This window comes from Oryx dammah, unplaced genomic scaffold (assembly GCF_014754425.2).
Source record: "Oryx dammah isolate SB20612 unplaced genomic scaffold, SCBI_Odam_1.1 HiC_scaffold_3, whole genome shotgun sequence".
Classification (NCBI taxonomy): domain Eukaryota; kingdom Metazoa; phylum Chordata; class Mammalia; order Artiodactyla; family Bovidae; genus Oryx; species Oryx dammah.
Window position 1 is genome coordinate 66,651,039 of NW_024070187.1, and position 21,523 is coordinate 66,672,561.

The 21,523-nt window shown below is 35.6% G+C and overlaps 1 protein-coding gene across 6 annotated transcripts in view; it reads right to left on the reverse strand.

The window, feature by feature from the left end:
• FRYL (FRY like transcription coactivator) overlaps positions 1-21,523 on the reverse strand; it is a 263,407-nt gene that overhangs the window by 92,393 nt on the left and 149,491 nt on the right. For 3 of the 6 annotated variants that reach the window (XM_040238168.1, XM_040238167.1, XM_040238169.1), the window contains exons 8-17: positions 19,618-19,697; positions 19,158-19,238; positions 15,313-15,481; positions 14,930-15,022; positions 11,651-11,749; positions 10,105-10,206; positions 6,941-6,985; positions 4,123-4,226; positions 3,820-3,928; positions 726-812 (exon numbers count right to left, since the gene is read on the reverse strand). In XM_040238168.1, the coding sequence (XP_040094102.1) occupies positions 726-812; positions 3,820-3,928; positions 4,123-4,226; positions 6,941-6,985; positions 10,105-10,206; positions 11,651-11,749; positions 14,930-15,022; positions 15,313-15,481; positions 19,158-19,238; positions 19,618-19,697 (969 nt within the window). The remainder of the gene's footprint in view (positions 1-725; positions 813-3,819; positions 3,929-4,122; positions 4,227-6,940; positions 6,986-10,104; positions 10,207-11,650; positions 11,750-14,929; positions 15,023-15,312; positions 15,482-19,157; positions 19,239-19,617; positions 19,698-21,523) is intronic. The other 3 variants (XM_040238172.1, XM_040238170.1, XM_040238171.1) reach the window with 1 other exon arrangement.

The window sequence follows — 21,523 nt, forward strand, 5'->3', positions numbered from 1 at the left end:
CAGTGTTTCTTTTCTCAGTAAATTATCTCTCTATCCACCATACCATCTCAGCCCAAGCTGTCACTATTCATGACCTACACCAGTGGTCTCTAAATGGGCATATACATCCCAGTGGGTGTGTAAGACAGTTCACTGGAATACAGGAAGAAAATAAAACTTTTCTTTATACATATTTTTTGTCCAACATCAAAGTTTTTAGCTTTACTCCCATCTTTACATATGACATAACGCTGGTGACATTAGTCTAAATATCAAAAGGTCATTTCACATAGTCATAGAAGACATTTTGTTAAGCATGTCATCTATAAAAATCAGTCAATTTTGCTCACTTTAAAAATCTGGAAATAATTATCAACCATCTTAAAAATCCTACAAATAAAAAGCTTCAATAACTTTCCAGCTCACTTGTTAAACTACTAAATATATACCTAAGATTTGATTATGAGAAGAACCAGCACAATAATTTTATATATTCTCCAGTGTCATTAGAGTCCAATAAGCAATTAGTTCACAAAATATCTTTAAACAATCTGAAAATTTAATATCTAAAGTGTAAATAGGAGTTTACTAGGGAATAACACAGCACCAAAGAAGTAGGAAATAACATTTATATTAATTTGTCTTTAACTAGGAATTTAAGCCTAAGAGTTCTGATTCCAGAAACTGTGCTCTAAAAAAACTTCTTAAAAATTATATAGGATAGTAAATTACTATAATTTTGTTACCTCTGGATTAATGGTGAAAGTTTTAGTAGATTTTCCAACACTGAGAAGATCAAATATTATTTCTTTCATTGCAAAATCCAAACGTTCCTAGAAAAAAGAAAAACAATCAATAAAATCTTAGAAGGTTCTTCTGCTATAGGGATGCTTTGGAGATATTGTGGGTTTGGTCTAGACTGCAATAAAGCAAATCACATAAATTTTCTGGCTTAGAAGTGCATATAAAAATTATGTTTATACCATATTGTAGTCGATTAACTGTACTACAGTATTATACCTAAAAAACACTGCACAACCTTAACTAAAAAGTACGTGACTGCTTAAAAATTGCTAACCATCATCTGGCAACACAGGGTGGCCACCATCCTTCAACTTGATTTTAAAAAAAAAGTGCAATATCTACAAGGAAAAATAAAGCAAACTAAATAAAACAGGGCTCTGTCTGTATATGTTAGCTTATCACACTAGTCAAGTGACAGTAGCTCAGTCATGTCCAACTCTTTGCGACCCCATGGACTGTAGCCTGCTAGGCTCCTCTGTCCATGGAATTCTCCTGGTCAGAATACTGGAGTGGGTAGCACTTCTCTTCTCTGGGGAATCTTCCCAAACCACGGATCATGTTAAGAATTATACAGACAATGTCAAGAATACTTGTCTGTGACCAGAAGAAGTTCCTGAATCTAGTTGGACAAAAGGAGAATACGTATGAATTAATATAATGTTAATGGGAGAAATATCAATAACCTCAGATATGCAGATAACATCACCCTTATGGCAAAAAGTGAAGAAGAACTAAAGAGCCTCTTGATGAAAGTGAAAGAGGAGAGTGAAAGAGTTGGCTTAAAGTTCAACATTCAGAAAACTAAGATCATGGTACCCGGTCCCATCAGTTCATGGCAAATAGATGGGGAAACCAGTGGAAACAGTGGCAGACTTTATTTTGGGGGGCTCCAAAATCACTGTAGATGGTGATCGAAGCCATGAAATTAAAAGACGCTTGCTCCTTGGAAGGAAAGTTATGACCAACCTAGACAGCATATTAAAAGCAGAGACATTACTTCGCCAACAAAGGTCTGTCTAGTCAAGGCTATTTTTTTTCCAGTAGTCATGTATGGATGTGAGAGTTGGACTATAAAGAAAGCTGAGGGCTGAAGAATTGATGCTTTTGAACTGTGGTGTTGGAGAAGACTCTTGAGAGTCCCTTGGACTGCAAGGAGATCCAACCAGTCCATCCTAAAGGAGATCAGTCCTTTAGGTGTTCATTGGAAGGACTGATGTTGAAGCTGAAACTCCAATACTTTGGCCACCTCATGCGAAGAGTTAACTCATTTGAAAAGACCCTGATGCTGGGAAAGACTGAGGGCAGGAGTAGAAGGGGACAACAGAGGATGAGACGGTTGGATGGCATCAGTGACTCAATGGACATGGATTTGGGTAGACTCTGGCAGTTGGTGATGGACAGGGAGGCCTGGTGTGCTGCGGTTCATGGTGTCGCAAAGAGTCGAATGTGACTGAGCGACTAAACTGAACTGAATGTTAAAAGTATATGATTATATATATGTGATTTAATTATCAAATGATTAGTTTAATACCCAAACCAGTAGGATGTAAGTTTTAAACACTCATTTACCAAAATCATACTGAAGATCTAAGTGAAGTAATTTCCAAAATAATGATGAAAGGAAGCTTCATGATAATAGTTATGCAGCAGGCCTGGAGAGCAAGAAATTCAAACTGGGACAGAAAAAACTGGGCTCCAGTAAGGTAATCTCCACGGAAAAAGAAAAAGTCAACTCAGAGTAACTGACGTTTGAGAGGAGCTCTATAGTTCTGGAGGAATGCTGGTGTGAAGTGATTAATCCAAGAGAGTGGGTACAATCCTAGAAGAAGGGATGCGATGAAACGGCAAATGTTCTCTGAACCACAAATCTAAAGCACAATCTGCTTTCATTCATGTTGCTGACACATTTCTACTTATCTAATTATCATTAATTCGGTGCTTCTGTAAATAGAAGCGTATTATTTTTTTAAATACTCTTTACTTCTTCACTGTCAAGAATAATCACCTTACGGGTCATCTTCATTGTCAACAGTTTTGGTTCAAAGAGAACTTGGTGAATATCCTGGAATCCCAGTGTTTTTCCTAAATTGAGAAGGTAACCCTACCTATGCTTCTCCAGGGCTGACGTCACAAAAGACAATGTGCTTACTCAGTCTCCATTTACTCCTCTTCAAATAAACCTGCCTTTACTGCAGAGGCTCCAAAGCTAACGTGACATTTCCCAGGATGCCTCTGAACAACAGGCTCCAGAATGTGAGTGAAACCCAGGGAACTGGGGTAGAGGAGGAGAAGGACAGGGAGAAAGGGGTCTATTTCACTGGCGGGATCAGGGCAGCAGTGGGATTCTGAAGCACCTGGGGGCATACTTCCTAATCTGGTAGCTTTTTTGACTGTGGCAGAGGCAGCAGCTTCCTTGGGAGTCCAGTGTTATGGTTTCTTCTGTCTTGTTAGTGATTCTGTAAACAATCCATATTCCTTAAAAGACCCCTTTGGGGACTTCCCTGGTGGTTCAGTGGTTAAGACTCTGCCCTTCCATTACATAAGGCACAGGTTCAATCCCTGGTCAGGAAACTAGGATCCCACATGCCACATGGTGGTCAAAAAATAAAAATAAAAAGACCCCATTGGGTTCAGCTATCTACAGTGGATTCTAGTGTCTGCACCTGAGAACCTAGATTAATGTTATTATGAAAACAGTGTTCCACTATCTTTCAAGATACTCGGGGAATTAATTAGTTTATAGACTAAAAGTAGGATTATGAGATTTTCTCAACTCTTTCTAAATTGAGTGCTTCCATTTGTGGGAATTTCCTTTCCTTCTCCAAGTGTGTAGATCAATGATTTAAACATATTTTGTACACACACAAAAATCAATCATTAGCCTCATTTATTTTTTACTTTTTAAAGCATACTTTTTTCACTATTCCGTATTAATAAATGTTTTACTACCATGCTTTTAGATGTGTAACAAATTCTAGGAGTCTGAGTCACTCTTATAACTTCCACGTATATATGTATTATGAGTCAGTCACTCACCTGAGCAATGAACTGAATAATCTTCACAAATATATTGAGAGGTGTGTCACGAGGAACCACACTTCGTGAACCTTTCGGGAAAAGTGCTGACACTATGCTCATAAGACGACTAGAAGGAGAAAAGATTTAGTCATGATGAGAGAACGAAGGTAACAAAACATTAGCAAAATATCCTTCCCATCCTGTCAAGGTAATTCATATCCCTCCTCAAGGTATTTTTGTTAACTAAAATTCATTAGTGTGGTTATTATTTTTTTTAACCAAGATGTTATTTGAAATATGCTTTGAAACAAAGGCACTCACCTTTGAGTTACAGTGTTGCTTTCACATTTTATTCTAATTACATAGACCCACAACAATCTATACAAAGATTCCAGTGCAACTCGAGACATTTTAGGATCTTTATTCTGTTTAGAAACAAAAGAGAATAAAAATAAGCTTATTTATTAAAGTACTTCAATAAATTTAAGATCAATTATATTCTATCAACAATCAAAAGCCCTTTCCATTCCCTTTTTTATTCAATACAAAACAGGTTTCAATATGTAAGTATATGTTTAGTATACGGTAAGTAGAGAAAGCTCAAAAGCAACCATAAATAAGGGACTTGAGTCATTCCTTGTATTCTCAAAACAAAAGAGTAAAATACTAGAATTATGTATTTTCTGTGTATATAGTTCAACTTACCTGATGGTAAACGGGTCTCACAACAATACTGACATAATGATGAAAGAAAGGATTATTCATCTTTGCCATAATGCATTGTAGCTCATAAACAGTTAAAATTTAGAACACCAAATGTTGTTATAGATATTTGCACTTATGAAACAATGCAAAATATTATTGAGTGATTATACTTAAAAAAAAATATGGAATGGTGGGTTAAAAGCATAGACTCTGAAATTAGGAATAACTAGCCAAACCTCATCCTTGGAGACTGTTACATTGTTTGGTGAAACAGTTTCCTCATGTCTAAAATGTAGATTAGGGTACAAGGTACCCCGTACCTACCTCACAGATTATGTGAAAAGCACTTGGAACACTGCCTAGCACATCTTAAATGCCTAGTATGTGTCAAGTGTTTACCCTTAATTTTTAGTTTAGAACAAGAACATTATTATTTAAAATGAGAAAAGCACCCATTTCGATCACAATTTGGTCAACAAACCTTTTCCTCATATGAGCTATTATAAAAAGTGAAGTTCTCAAATGACAAGTCCTGTAGTGGGAGTTAATTGTAAAATTTGAAAATTAGCTAATAATCATCTTTATTAGGAGAAATTCTTTATGCATCTGTTAATTATAATGCATTTAGTCCTATAAATTAGCATTTATTTAATTTGGCTTGAGGGATTTGCTATTGTTAAACAATTATTTTATATGTAACAATGGACAAAAGGGACTTTTTAAATATGAAGTAGCTGAGCCATTCTATCTTATATTTTTTCAGACTACAGAATAATAGACATCTGCTCCCTATAATTAGAAGCAATGCAAAAAGGTTACTACTGGAGTTGTTTTTTAAAAAGACAAAAACTAGAGGGGGAAAAAAATAGGGCTTCCCTGGTGGCTCAGACGATAAAATCTGCCTGCAATGCAGGAGACCTGGGTTCAATCCCTAGGTCAGAAAGATCCCCTACAGAAGGTAATGGCTATAATTTTGCATATCTATGTATATGAAGATTTGATATAATTCAGAGGAATATCAACTATTCAGTTGGTCAGAGTCTAAAAATCAGTCTTTTCCTCTACTGTCAAATCCATGATTCCAAATTTTATATACTCCCCAAGTAGTTTTTTTATTAATTTGTTACTAATATAAAGTAACATATATAGTTATACACAATGTATGTTTCTAATGTAACAACCAAGATTTCTGAAATACTTTCTTTTCTAGCACTTAAATACAAGGTCTCAGGTATCAAAATAAGAGTTCAGTTTTGGGCTTCCCTAGTGGCTCAGAGGTTAAAGTGTCTGCCTGCAATGCGGGAGACCCAGGTTCGATCCTTGGGTCGGGAAGATCCCCTGGAGAAGGAAATGGCAACCCACTCTAGTATTCTTGCCTGGGAAATCCCATGGACGCAGGAGCCTGGTGGCCTACAGTCCACGGAGTCACAAAGAGTTGGACACAACTGAGCAACTTCACTTTCACTTAGTTTTAGGTACACTACAAATAATACTTTCACTTTGTTAATTATATTTTCAAAATACGAATATTATAAATCAACATGTAATAAATTATATATTAAAAATCTAAGTCTAATTCACATAAAAATTCTTCTCATATAACTTAGAATATCTTATATGCTGAGACATCTGACATTAAAATTTGATTTTCAAACTTTCCAAGATGGACTACTGTGTTTTATAAAGCAGATTTATTTTATAAAGAACAATGCCAAACAAGATAAAAAGTAATTAAAAATCATATAATTGTTTATTTGGTCAATGAAATGATGCTATACATGTCTGAATAATGAAGACATCCTCAGTTAATCTAATCCTTAAACAAAGATACATAATTCCCTAGATACAGTTCTGGTCTAATTTGAATAATCAGACTACATTAATAAAGTCCAGTTTTATTAACATATAATAAAGTTTTGATATCAGTCAAATATGCTCTTGGCAGCAATCATTTTAGTGTTTCTTCACCTTTTCCTACTATGAACAAAAACAAAAAAAGAGATTTACTTAAACTCAAACCAGTAGGATTGAAATTTTAAAGTGTTGCATCAAAATCATATTCAGTCTGAGTTACTGTCCCCTTAATTTCATTGGAAAATATTTTAAAAGTATCATTTATTAAAAAAAAAAACACTATATAAAAAGGTATCATAACAGCTAACATAAACTAAATAGAATATATTAAAACTGAAGATGATGGCTAAAGATCAGTACTCGGTATCATATCTCTCTATTAGATTCATCTTCTTGGGGCCACATTAATATTAAACCTTTGGTAGAAAGTTCCTGCTGTGTGTGCCTCTTCTTTTACAACACAAGAAGCAGGTTTGAATAAATACATTGGACATGCAAGGCAGCAATGGGTAAAGGGGGGAAAAAGCCACACTTAAGGAGATAAAGCAATATTTTACTTTGTAACATCAACACGACTCACCTGGAGAGTTTCTATTTGTTTTCTGATACTGTTGTTAGATGGCATCTAAATAAAGCAATGTGAGACAGCAAACATAAACATGAGATGCGGCACATGCATGTTAGATGAAAATAAGCACAAAACAAGACAGCTCTTCACCAAGGTCTCTATTTAGAAGAAATTTGAAATTTCCAAGACAGTGGCTAGAAACACTGAGGGAAAAAAATTCTATAATTTGGACATCATGGATCATGGGATACACCTACAACACTGAAGCTGAGAGAAAATAGTTAAAATTTTCAACTGTCTAATTTTTCCTCTAAAAGTACAGCATTTAATTTTAGGCAAGTTCCCATTTTTAAAAGAAAAGAAGCATACACTGTAGAAAAAATATTTCAATTATTTTTATATGGCACCTACTCTTATTCCTCTCTTTCTTATTCCTCAGAAACTTTAAAATCATTTTTCACATAATGACCTCAATTGACATAAATACAGGGGCATGGGAAACTACCAAATCACATTTGGGAGAAAAACAGCAGATTTAACATTTTCAGTGAAAATAAACTGTTGTTCTCTCATGCTTTTATGGACCTACAGATTAATGGCCATTTTTCTGGTCACCAATTTAAAAAACTAGTATGATAATTTTTTAAAAACTGTGCACTATTTTAAAGTACCTTGAAAATGTATCATATTTACTCCTATGAATCTATAGAATAATGCCTTTTTAATACCCCAGAATTATAGCCAAAAGCACATTTCTAAATATTTAAGTATAGCAATATTCTTTATAGTACATTATCAGGTAACATGGTAGACCAGAAAGAACAAAAACTATGGAACTAGATGGAATTAGATGCAAATCTTATCTCTATTAGCCTCAGTTACAGTAAAAATTAAATGAGATACCATACTTAGAAAATCTAGCATATAATAAATATTAATAAAAATTATTTTAAGAAGTAGTAGTTCTAAAAAAAGTGTTAAAGATTACTTTGAGATCAAGAGATTACTTGAATCTCAAAGCAAAATCAATTTAGGGAAGACCTTCATCTTGGGCCAATTTTCCCTATATACAAATCAAATAAGTTGTACCTGTCACAACAGATAACTAGCATAGTTTTTCCCTGAATACTCAACTCCTTACCTCAACTATGCAGCGTAGCCACAGTATATAAACTTAAAAAGGAGGAACCAAGTCATAAAATTTCTGCTGAATAGAGCCTTAATGTAAGTTAAGGGTTAATGGTCAAGACAACTATATTCCAAATATTCATGCTAAGTGGCTCTTATCTCCTTTAGCCTGGCAGATTGACACAGCCATTAATAAAAATGGACAATATGCCAGAAATGTTTAATAGGAGGTAAGGGTTCAAAGAAAACAGCATTTTAAATGAAAGCCTTAAGACAAAAAAAAAAAAAAAGTTAAGGTACTGCGAAAGAATTGCAAATATGTTAGGTGGAAACGTATATATATAAAACATTCCAACAAGCAACAGAAAAGTATGAATTGTCATGAAACAAAGCAATCTTTCAGAAACACTTAAACTGTGTGCCTTAAAATATGTTATTATAAGTTTGAAGAATCATACTACCCAGAAAATTATCACCTCTCTTTCAGCACCTAAATCTGTATGAATTACCAAAATAAGGACAGAAACAATATAATGTACTTAATTGAACAAAACTTATTTTCTGGTTGCATGGCATAAAGAATTCAATCAGTTTGACTAATCCTGAGAATTTTCATAAATAAAACAAAGAGAATATATCAATTCTCATCCAAATATGAATAACATCAATGTATGTATATTATGGAGGGAAACAGCCAAAAATACTTCTGGGAAGACCTATTTTTAGTATATCTTACCAAGAAATAAAAGTATTTTTCAAAATGATATGTAAAATCATTTAAAAAATGTATATATAATAATGTTGCCCAGTAAATCAATCCTTAAAAGTGAGAAAAAAAGAGCCAGTCCTATTTCTCACATCATGATTAGCTGTTAGATCAGAGATAAGTCATTTAATCTCTCTGTGCCTTGGTTTCATCATCTTCAAAGCTTAAGACTTTCAGTGTTAACCCTAACTTAGAGGAATAACAGAAAATAAAAAGCCATGTCTGCCTCACTCCAGTACTCTTGCCTGGAAAATCCCATGGACGGAGGAGCCTGGTGGGCTGCAGTCCATGGGGTCGCTAAGAGTCGGACATGACTGAGCGACTTCCCTTTCACTTTTCACTTTCATGCATTGGAGAAGGAAATGGCAACCCACTCCAGTGTTCTTGCCTGGAGAATCCCAGGGACGGGGGAGCCTGGTGGGCTGCCGTCTATGGGGTCACACAGAGTCGGACACGACTGAAGTGACTTGGCAGCCATATTTCTATAATATGTAAGCAGATATTCAAATATATTCATTTATGCATCAAAACAGTATTCAAATCCAGTGTTCACATGACATTCAGATGTGGAACATTCCCATTCTGTGTCAGATATTAACTGTGGTCCTGTCCACAGAAGAAAAGAAGATCCTGTGAGATCCTTCAGCAGAGTATCCTGGGAAGATCCTTCTACCTCATAGTTTTCTTTTCAGACTGAACACAGATGTGCCAAATACTGTTAATAACAAGTAATTATCCCTTGATTCAAGCCAGAACATTTCAGGAGCTGACAGGATCCAGAACCATCCTTCTAGATTTGACCAGGCATAATTACACTAAATGTGCTTTTAGTGATATTTTATCATCAAGGCTTTTTTCATATTATTCAGACTTGAGCAAACATTACTGAATTTTCTCAAAAGAAAACACAAAATAACAATTTGAAGAATTTTATAAGATTAACTAATACTCTGAAATTCTAAAGGAATTAATAAATATTGCTAAATCTAAGATATTATAAATAATCATTAAAAATATATAATTTTTTAAAAATAAAAAATAAAAAATAAATATAATTTTGCATTCATTAAGACCAACTAAATTTAATCAACAGTTTATTCATGTCTGTAACATGATTCCCTATAGAAGAAATGAAGTATGTATAAGAAAAGAAATATGGTAAAATATCTCTATTCAAATGAACTACAGTACTAAAAGTTTTATTATATACTGTTTAATATACATGCATGAGTGAATGTACTAGAGTCAGTATTTATAGGTCAGAAATGAGATTAAGTCTTACCTTTAAATGTGACAAACAGTTCTGTAGGAAAATATGCCAGTTACTTAAAAAAAACTGTTTCTGACTGACACATAAAAGGCAGGTAATTAATGGATATAGAGCCTAAAGGAGAGGAAGAAACAGAATTAAGATTTTTCATAAAAAGGGCAGCACTGGACTTGTCAATTATATTTCATTCATTCTAATAAAAAAATTCTATTAGCATTTTTCTGTTTGTAATAAAAAATACAATCAGGGAATAATCAAAGAAATGACAAAGGGCATTTCTTCTGTAAGAACAATTTCCTGACCTATCACCTCTCCCCAAGTTAGAAATATGCTGTTATTTCTCCCTAGACCCAGTACTCCTCTAACTAGAACAGCGGCCCTGGGGGTCAGAGCACAGACCAACGTTAACGTTCCAGCTTTCAATTCATCAGGTGACTTTAGGGAGTGTGTGTGCTCCAGTCACTCGGAGGATGCGTTAAAGTGTTGGAGGTCTCACTTTCCTAACATGGGAAGTGAGGATGACCATCACACGCATCCTATAGGGTTCTGAGGCATAAAGTAAGATACAGAGTGGAAAGCACTTGGCTTAGTGCCTGGCACAGTCACTGTTGATTATTACTATACCTCTATCTTAAGTGGTCAAGTACTCATCCACTATTTCACATTTTCTCCAAGCTGCATACAAATTTACAGAAAAATCCCTCAAAGTTATTGAAGTGTACAGTTAAATGGGGGAAAAAATCACCTTAAATTTCTGAAAAGAGAAGATGTAATTATATAGAGAATCACATGCTTCAGAATACAACTTATTATAATGTAAAACTGGACTTCCCTGGTGGCTCAGATGGTAAAGAAGCTGCCTGTAATGCGGGAGGCTTGGGTTAGATCCCTAGATTGGGAAAATCCTCTGGAAAAGAGAATGGCAACCCACTTCCGTATTCTTGCCTGGAGAATCCCATGGACAGAGGAGCCTAGCGGGCTACAGTCCACGGGATTGCAAAGAGCCAAACACGACTGGGAAACTAACACTGACTTCTCACTACATTTAAATTTTCCCATATTCTAATACGGGTTTCACTTGTGGTTCAGATGGTAAAGAATCTGCCTGCAATGCAGGAGACCCGAGTTCAATCCCTGGGTTGGGAAGATCCCCTGGAGAAGGAAATGGCAACCCATTCCAGTATTCCTGCCTGGAATATCCCACAGATAGAGGAACCTGGCGGGCTATAGTCCATGGGGTCGCAAAGAGTGAGACACAACTGAGTGACTGACACTTTCACTTTACATATTCTAATACAAAATTCAAAGCATCTGTCAAAAGCTAGAATAAAGTTTGAATAACCTACTAAATACAGAGCTAATAAAATTAAGAATATACAGTTTTAAAAAGAGCAGGAGAAAATAGGTAAAATTTCCTCTTGTGTTTACACTTTGGATATTTTACAATTTGAATTTTTATAATTCTCTTTAAATTCTACTAAAAAAAACTCTACTAAATTCATAAATCAATTATTAAAATTCTAAATAAATATGTGAAGGTTTGAAATGTTTCTCATACCAATGAATGTTTCTTTCTGGAACTCAGTTCAAAAGTAGTCTGATAAAGCATCTCCACAAAATTTTTCAAGCAGGGAACATTCACTTCGTTTTTCACAGCCTAGGTAAAAAGATAATACAAAAACAAAGAAAATGGTTACAAATGTTAGATCAAACTATACAGGATCACAAACAGGTTCTGTAAGGTTTGAAATTGGTTAATAATTCTCTGAGTATCTAATGGAAGTTCCATAAAGTAAATAAGATAAACCGGGTCCCTGCCCTGGGTGAACAAGCAGAGACTAGAGACAAGTGAACAGACAATGAATATGTGGTACAAAAAACACTCTAAGAGAAAATTCTGTGTGCTCTTAGGGCACTCAGAATGGACCCCAATGAAAAACTCCGTAAGGAAGTAATATATACACTGAATCCAGCATTTCCTTGCCTAAAATACCATCGCATCCCACGTAACCTCTCTGACCTTATCTCCCACTGCTGTGGCCCCTGCACTGGGATCCAGCCACACTAGCATCTCTGTTATTCCTAGAACACATCAAACATGCTCTTGCTTCTGGATGACTGTGCTGGCTCCTTCTGCCTAAGAAAGTCTCCCCCCAAATCTGGTATGCCTTGCTCCTGCATTCCTTCAGTTTTTGGCCAACTGTTATCATCCCTTTCAAGGTGGCGGTCTTTGCTGAAAGTGAAAGTCGCTCAGCCGTGTCCAACTTTTATGATCCCATGGACTATAGTCCATGGAATTCTCCAGGCCAGAATACTGGAGTGGGTAGCCATTCCCTTCTCCAGGGGATCTTCCCAACCCAGGGATTGAACCCAGGTCTCCCACATTGCTGGCGGATTATTTATCAGCTGAGCCACCAGGGAAGCCTGATCTTTCCTAATCATTCTATTTAAAATTTCAACTCCCCTACCCACTGCAGCATTTTTAGGGCCCTACCCTGCTTTACATTTCTCCATAGTACTCACCAACATATCTGGCATACTGCATATTGTACATATTCATTGACTGTGAGTTAGCTGAACTGGATGTAAGATATATAAGAGTAAAAAAGTCTTACCTACCCTGATCATTTGTCTACTCTGTGTATAGGAGAGGCCCTGACACACAGGAAGCACTCAATACAGATAATGAATAAATAACTAAGAAAGGAGGCTGGGGGTTATTAGAGTGGTAAGAATGTTCCAGACAGAAGAAGCTCCATGTACAGAGGCAGGTGTTATGGGCTGAATTGTCCCAAAATTCAAACACTAAAGTCCCAACCCCACATACCTCATAATGTGACCTTCTAAGAAAATCGTTGCAGATATAGTTAGTTATATTTGCAAGATAAGGTCCTACTGGAGTTTGTGTGTATTGGCGGGGGGAGGGGGTGCGACTCCAACATGACTAGTGTCCTCAGAAAGCGGGGGAAATGCAGACATAGACATGCACACAAGGAGAACCCCATGTAAAGATGAAGCACAGATCAGGGTGGAACTTCGACAAGACAAGGAATGTCAGAGATTTTCAGCAAACTACCAGAAGCTAGGTAAGAGGCATGGAACAGATCTTCCTCACAGCACTCAAAAAGATCCACCTGCCAACACTTTGGTCTCAGATATCTAGCCTCTATGACTGTGAGACAATAAATTTTTGCTGTTTAAGCCACCTAGTTTGTGGTACTTTGTTAGGGCAATCCTAGTAGGTGAACTAAAAAAGTAAATATGGCATTAAAGAAGAACTAGGCAACAGTAATAACGGACCACAGTCAAAAGTCTTTCTTCCCACAATCTGCTCCTCTTGATGAACTGCCTTGAACACTACAGCATACTCTCAGATACCTGGTCAAAACAGATTTTCAGACTAAGGGGAAGCGCACCTGACAATTTGGGGTGGATAAGCAGTAACTCAAATCACTTCTAGGGAACAAATATCTCCAAACAGGTGAATACACAACCGAACTGTGCATCCATACAACAGAATACTAGTCAACAATGAATAAACCGCTGATACATTCTGTAACATAGCTGGAACTCAAAATAATTAGGCAGAGCAAAAGAAACCAGAAAAGAGTCTGTAGTGTAAGATTCCATTAGTATAAAATTCTAGGAAACCCAAAACCAAGTAGAGGAATAGAAAGATCCATGGTTAGAGCTGAGAAAAATGTAGGGTGAGTGGTAGTGGGGATTAAAAAGGAGCATGGAGACATTTTTGGAGGATGGTAGAAATGTACACTATCTTCATCGTGGTGAAGGTTTTACAGACGTATACATATGTCCAATTGTACAATTTAAATATGTGTAGTTTAAGTCAATTTTACCTCCATTAAGTGTTTAAAAATGAAATATGTGTGTGTATATATATAAAGAATATCATTCATACAGCAGTACATAGTAAACTGAAAGTAAATAGCATTATCACATACCACACACACACACAAAATCCATACAGGAAGCAAAAAAATTCTAGCACGTTAAGTATTCGAAAATCCCTAAATCCTATTTCTATCACATTATGTTATAGTGTATGGGCTTCCTTGGTGGCTCAGATGGTAAATCTGCCTGCCATGCGGGAGACCTGGGTTCAACCCCTGGGTCAGGAAGACTACCTGGAGAAGTGCAAGGCTACCCACTCCAGTATTCTGGCCTGGAGAATTCCATGAACTATATAATCCATGGGCTCACAAAGAGTCGGACACGACCAAGGGACTAATACACACACGCACGTTAGTAGTAACGACAAATTAATTTTGAGAAATACAATGAATTTAGACAAGAAAAGCTTTCATAAATCTGTTTCCCTAGAAGTTACCATGATGATGTTTATAATAATCATATTTTCTAAATAACTTAGGATACATATTTTGACAGGTATGATGAATGTTAGGGCAACTACAGAAATGAACATTTAAAAGTGAGACAGTCCTGTAAAATCTAAGATATATGTCACAGTACTTTTAAATTCTTCAGAAGCATTAAAATGGCAGCCACCCTGTAAGGAGCAAATGCCATTAAATGCAGTGTGTTATGCTGAGCTACTTGAGATAAGCTTTACTTCCAGGTTGCAAAAACACTGCCTGTTAATGGTCTCTAAATCTTAAGGGCCTGGGCTTGTTCTTTTAATTAAAAGACTGATCAGTGTTCTGCTATTTGTCTAATGAAGATTTCCCTTCACCCATATAACATTCCAAGTTTCCACTTTATTGTCTACGAGATTATGAGAAAGTAAGAATGTATCATCTGGTAACTCTTCAGTGAACAGAGACTTTCAAATACAATGTAAAAATAAAAATGGACTTACAGCAGCTACAGGGATAAGAATCTCCACAAATAAACCAGCAAGTGCATGTTTTATATCTTTATCTTTTACTTCTAAGAAATACTGAGCACATTCCTTGAGAGAGGAAAAAGATATATTAGATTAACAAAGGAAGAAGATTAAGAAATGATAATATCACAATAATTTCTTAAACATTCTGCAATTTTATCAGAAAACTAAGTTCAAATTCATGCTCAAATTTAAAAAGAAATTTAATTCACACTTGTGACAATTTAACACTTGGAATAAGGAATTAATTATCATTAATTCATATTTATCTTGTTTCTTTTAAAAAAAGTCATTTAAAGCAAAAACAACTACTGTTGGGCTCATTCCAATCACCGCAGTTGAAAAGGGTAGGTCACCTGCATGAACTGAAATGATGCTTCAAAATCTTCTACAGGATACATTTTCACTCGGAAAAACTTCATTCCCATTATTAAGCTGATGACGCTTTGTACCACATGTGGACTTTGTTCCTTTTGCCGCAGTTCTTTTAATTCTGTCACAAACTTCTTCCTCACAGCCTGAAACCTTTAAAATACATGGATACATAATTTGATACGAATTAAAAATATTCATCTCACATGATATTAAAGGTTGAAATCAAAATGTGTTTTACCTAAACACCATCTCCTTTCTCTGCCCTCATCAAAACTACCAGAAAAACACAGAGATGAAAACAAAATTATTTGTTATTCTAAATTTGCTATTCATCTAGTTTTTCAAATCAAAAATGCCTTAGGGAGAAATTCTAATTTCTAATAAGAATTAGGAATTCCATATTAGAATTAGAAATTCTTATTAGAATTATAATTTCTTATTGCTATAATACCATCAATACAACACTGCTGCTGCTGCTGCTGCTGCTGCTAAGTCACTTTAGTCGTGTCTGACTCTGTGCAACCCCATAGACGGCAGCCCACCAGGCTCCCCCATCCCTGGGATTCTCCAGGCAAGAACAATGGAGTGGGTTGCCATTTCCTTCTCCAATGCATGAAAGTGAAAAGTGAAAGTGAAGTCGTTCAGTCGTGTCCGACTCCTAGAGATCCCATGGACTGCAGCCCACCAGGCTCCTCCGTCCATGGGATTTTCCAGGCAAGAGTAATGGAGTGGGGTGCCATTGCCTTCTCTGCAATACAACACTACTACCACTTATTAATAATCATCATAAAAAAAAGATCTAATAACCCACCCATAAAACATCCATATGTAAATCAGAGAGTGTCTCTAAATTTTAAGGTTCCTTTTTAATGAAGTCTGCAATCTGAGTGACAACGAGGGCAGACTGAAGCTATATATTTGTTTAATGAGATAAACCAATCAACTGTAGACTACTAATTATCACTAAAAATTATTATCTTCTTACACTGTAGAAAAACTGAGTAAGAAGCATGGGGGGACACTGGTCTCACAATCTGAAAAAGCTAGAGAATCACAATGCTTTCAAAACATTGAGCACCATCTTGGATTCAAATGACCCCAGTTGTTAAGGCTACTAAGTTTTTCTTTGTTTACATTGCAAAAAGATATCTGATAGTTCATTAATCAATAATACTTCATTTATCCTCCATATATTATGAAACATATATATTATGAAAAATATAATAAACAGATTGCTTATATTAAGTGAAGAATTTACTGTTAATATTACTTGGGGAAACTAGTTCTTGAAAGTTAAAATGACAAAGCATACTACCCAATGGTCACTGATTACATATTAATATTAATAAATATAGATATTAATTACATATTAATGAAATATGGACATATGATAGGAAGTATAACTTATCTATTTCCATTTCAGTCTTGGAGAATACAACACCATTTTCCATGAAAGTATTCTTTGACATTTTATAAAGAAAATATAAAGTGAATAAAATTCCTTTCATTGCAATAATATTAGAATCTAAAGATTTTTTTTGTCATTAAATTTCTCATAATAATTATCAGTTACTATAATCAAAGGAAATGCATAGACAAGATTCTGAAACACCCCCAGCCTTTCTCTTTCTCCTCACTCCTTTCCCACCTCACCACCTTTCCTTTCAAATGGTGGTGCTGTCAGCCCAACCAAATGCGGATGTGTCCACATCTTTTCTCATGCTCACTGGATGTGAGGGTGGAAAACATCTCATTACTGCTCGAGTGGCATTTCTCTAACAACTAGACCAGCGAGTGTGCTCAATCGCTCAGTCATGTCTGACTGTTTGTGACCCAATGGACTGTAGCTGCCAGGCTCCTCTGTCCATGGAATTTTCCAGGCAAGAATACTGGAGTGGATTGCCATTTCCTATGCCAAGACCAATGAGACTGAGCAACATTTCATATATTTACCTTATATTTACTATCCTTTACTATAAACATTTTTATTTACTATCCTTACCATATTAGATTTAACTTAGCTATCACGTAAGGTTCTTCTGGATCCAACTTGTTCATGTATTATTTAGCATCTCCTGATAGAAAATCATTTTCATTCTTTATATAAATTTATTTATTTTAATTGGAGGCTAATTACTTTACAATATTGCATTGGTTTTGCATACATCAACATGAATCCACCATGGGTGTACACGTGTTCCCCATCCTGAACCCCGTCCCACCTCCCTCCTCATACCATCCCTCTGGGTCATCCCAGTGCACCAGCCCCAAGCATCCTGTATCATGCATCGAACCTAGACTGGCGATTCATTCCATGTATGATATTATACATGTTTCAATGCCATTCTCCCAAATCATCCCATCCTCTCCCTCTCCCTCTCCCACAGAGTCCAAAAGACTGTTCTATACATCTGTGTCTCTTTTGATGTCTCGCATACAGGGTTATTGCTACCATCTTTCTAAATTCCATATATATGCATTAGTATACGGTATTGGTGTTTTTCTTTCTGGCTTACTTCATTCTGTATAATAGGCTCCAAATAAAAACCAAACTATCATGAACTACAGGGCCATAAAAAGAAATATATCATTGCTCATGTTTTAGTAGCTATATTCCTGAGATAGGGATTCACTGTTGATTAAATATAAATGCAATATTAATATATTATTGTCTAAGTCATTTCAAATACTCCAATATATTCCAAGTTCTATAGCACTGGGTATACAAGGGTCTCATAAATTACAAAGGATAAAAAAAATACTAAATTAAAAGATGCATGCACACTAAGTCACTTCAGATGTGCCCGATTCTATGTGATCTTAAGGACTGCAGCCCGCCAGGTTCCTCTGTTTATGGGATTCTCCAGGCAAGAATACTGGAGGGGGTTGCCATGTCCTCCTCCAGGGGATATTCCTGACTCAGGGATCAAACCCACATCTCTTGAGTCTCCTGCATTGGCAGGCAGGTTCTTTACCACTAGCCCTATCTGGGAAGCCCAAATTAAAAGATAGTAAATACTAAATAAAATGCATTACTTAGTATTAAAATCTAAACTACTAAATGCTAACAATAATTGTGTTTGCTCCTTTAGAATTTAAAGATTGTTATATAATTATTTCAGGGCCAAAGACTGACTCTTTAAATAGCACCCAAGAAAATCTAAACTGATCCGTTCTGCCTTACAGATTTCCCAGGAGGATCAAAGGCAATTCAAAATCTTCCACAGTCTTTAGAGTAAGCACAAGATATGAAAGACAAGCATCTTTTTTAGTGTTTATGATAATTATGGTTCAATATAATCAATGCATGTAACTCCTAATGAATGACCCTTTTTATGGAGCACTCTAGTATATCTTATCGTCCCTTTTTGGTATGTCTTCTATCTATTCAAAACACTGTTCAGTATTAAAACAAATTAAGATGGTTAGAAGGAAGACACTGCAGTGCTATCTCAGAGATAAAAGCACTCAACTAGAAACCACTAAAAGTAATTATTAGCTTTGACAAGAGTTCGAAAAACACTTCTCATAGAACTGTGAAACATAGGGAATAAGGTAATGACCTGACAATTTTTGGCAATTTCTGACTTCCTTAATTCAGGTTTTATGGAAAATACCAAATAAATGAAAACAATTTGTAGAACTGAAGTATGGGTGTCCCTTAAAAATCCTCTAAAAACACAGTAGCAAAATAATAAAAAGTGAAGCCAACTTCACAAAATTCCATGGAAAACAGAAATAACAGAGAAAAGTAGTTAGTGTCTATTCTGTCAGTCAGTAATGAGGCATTCTAAAAATAGCAAGATCAGTGATTTATGAAACTTACTTTGATTGGGCAAGAACGCCTATCACTTCTGCATATAAATCTGCAATAATATGCACATTCCCAGTGTTGGTTCCTGAATATCTAAAGCAACAAAAAGAACAAACACATTATTTCATTGAATTTTTCTACAAACTCTCTTAATAAATCTGAAAATCCCTTATCAGGGTGTTGTATAAATTTTCTCTGACGATTCACTGGCAGGATGATAAAAACCACATGAATTTTCTCCTATCTCTACATTTTAATTTGCCAGGAAATTTAACCTGATTCTTAAAAATCCAATCAATGGCTTTAAGAATTATTTTTACAAAATCCTTTCCATAAGCATCTTGTGTGGATTAAAAAATATAAAGGCATAACTACTTTGAACTCCAGTAACAAATAATTGAAGAAAATTCAAATTAACAGTCTAAGTCTACACTGCAGATAAAAGTAACAATGCCGTAAGTATTTTACTTACCCTTCCTTATGTTTAAAGTGCTTAAAAGCTAAGTTTAGAACTTCATGAACTAAGGGATCAGGCACAGGATGAACAGGAATCTAGGGGAAAAAAATTGTGTGCCAAATAGGTTATAAGTCTTTTATGAGTATTCTCATCATTTCAACTAACCAAATTAATAACCAATTTTAACTTTCATGATATAATCTACTATTAATCTATCAATCTTCCCCTTTTCTAAGAAGGTTATTATTTTTCTCTAAGAATTTAGTTGAATACCTACTTTGCTGTTGTTTAGTTGCTGAGTCATGTCCGACTCTGTGTGACCTGGTAGACTGTAGCCCACCAGGCTCCTTTGTCTATAGGACTTTCTAGGCAAGAATACTAGAGTGGGTTGCCATGCCCTCCTCCAGGGGGTCCTCCAGACCCAGGGATTGAACCCACGTCTCCTGCATTGGCAGGTGGATTCTTTACAACTGAGCCACTAGGGAAGCCTTCAACATCTACTTAAACAAGTTCTAAATTGAAGAATGTTAGCTTCATAACCACAAACCCTTAAACTACATACAGACTATGCAGATGAAAAAACAGTCACTGTTGTACTATTCTCTATCAGAAACTTAAAAACGCACTCCTGGGTAACTCTCTGTGACACCTATAGGAAAGGGAGCTTGATTGAGCCAGGTCCATATTCCACATAGTCTGATATTCTACCATAATAGTATCCAAAAGGAACTCCAACTTCAAACAATTTAAAATTAGTTATGGTTTTACTAGTATTAGAAATTGTTCATTTAAATGTTTGTTTCATTTAGTTATTTAAAAATTACATGTTAGTTCCGAGTATGGAAAACACATCAAAACATTAAAACCAGAAAGTAAAATCCCTACCCCTTACCCCATATATAATCACCACTGGTATATATCTACTTGCAGGTTTTTTCCTACACTCACCCACCCACACACCTTATTTTTACTTAATGGAATGATGCATCTTCCCCTGTCAGTACTGAGCACTCCTTACACTATTTAGCAGCCATATAAAACACTGTGTATATTATAATTTATTTAATGAGCTCCCTATTAATGAACATTTCATTCCAGATTTTTAATATATATGTTATACAATAAACATCTTATGTATTTAGTATTATTTACTTTTATAGTTCCATGGGAAAGAGTTCAAAAGGAGGAACTGATGAGTTAAAGATTATCCAAGTCATCATTTACAGAGATTCTAGTTCTTTATATGTGGGGGTCTGTTTCTGACCTCTCTATTCCATCAATTAATTCACACCTATACTAAAATCATTCTGTCTTAATTATAAGAGCTTACTACTAGGTTCTGATGTCTGGCACTGCAAGGCCTCCCTATTTTTCTTCCACAACAGCTTGGCTATTGTTCTTTCCTATTCAATTTAGAGCCATCTTTTCTAGGTCCACAAAAACTGTCTGTTACAGATCAATTTGGGGATAACTATATTCTTATACATTTGCATGAAATATCTTCCCACTTCTTTAAAGGCTTTCAGGAAAGTTTTACAATTTTCTGATTTTGCCTTTTGTTATTCTTAAGACAATAAACATATGAAGAGATGCTTGCTTTCATCAGTAATAAGAATGAAAATACACAATTCAGTTCAGTCACTCAGTCATGTCCAACTCTTTGTGACTCCATGGACTGCAGCACGCCAGGCCTCCCTGTCCATCACCAACTCCCAGAGTTTACTCAAACTCATGTCCATTGAGTCAGTGATGACATCCAACCATCTCATCCTCTGTCATCCCCTTCTCCTCTCACCTTCAATCTTTCCCAGCATCAGGATCTTTTCAAATGAGTCAGTTCTTTGCATCATGTGGGCAAAGTATTGGAGTTTTAGCTTCAGTGTCAGTCTTTCCAATGAATATTCAGGACTGATTTCCTTTT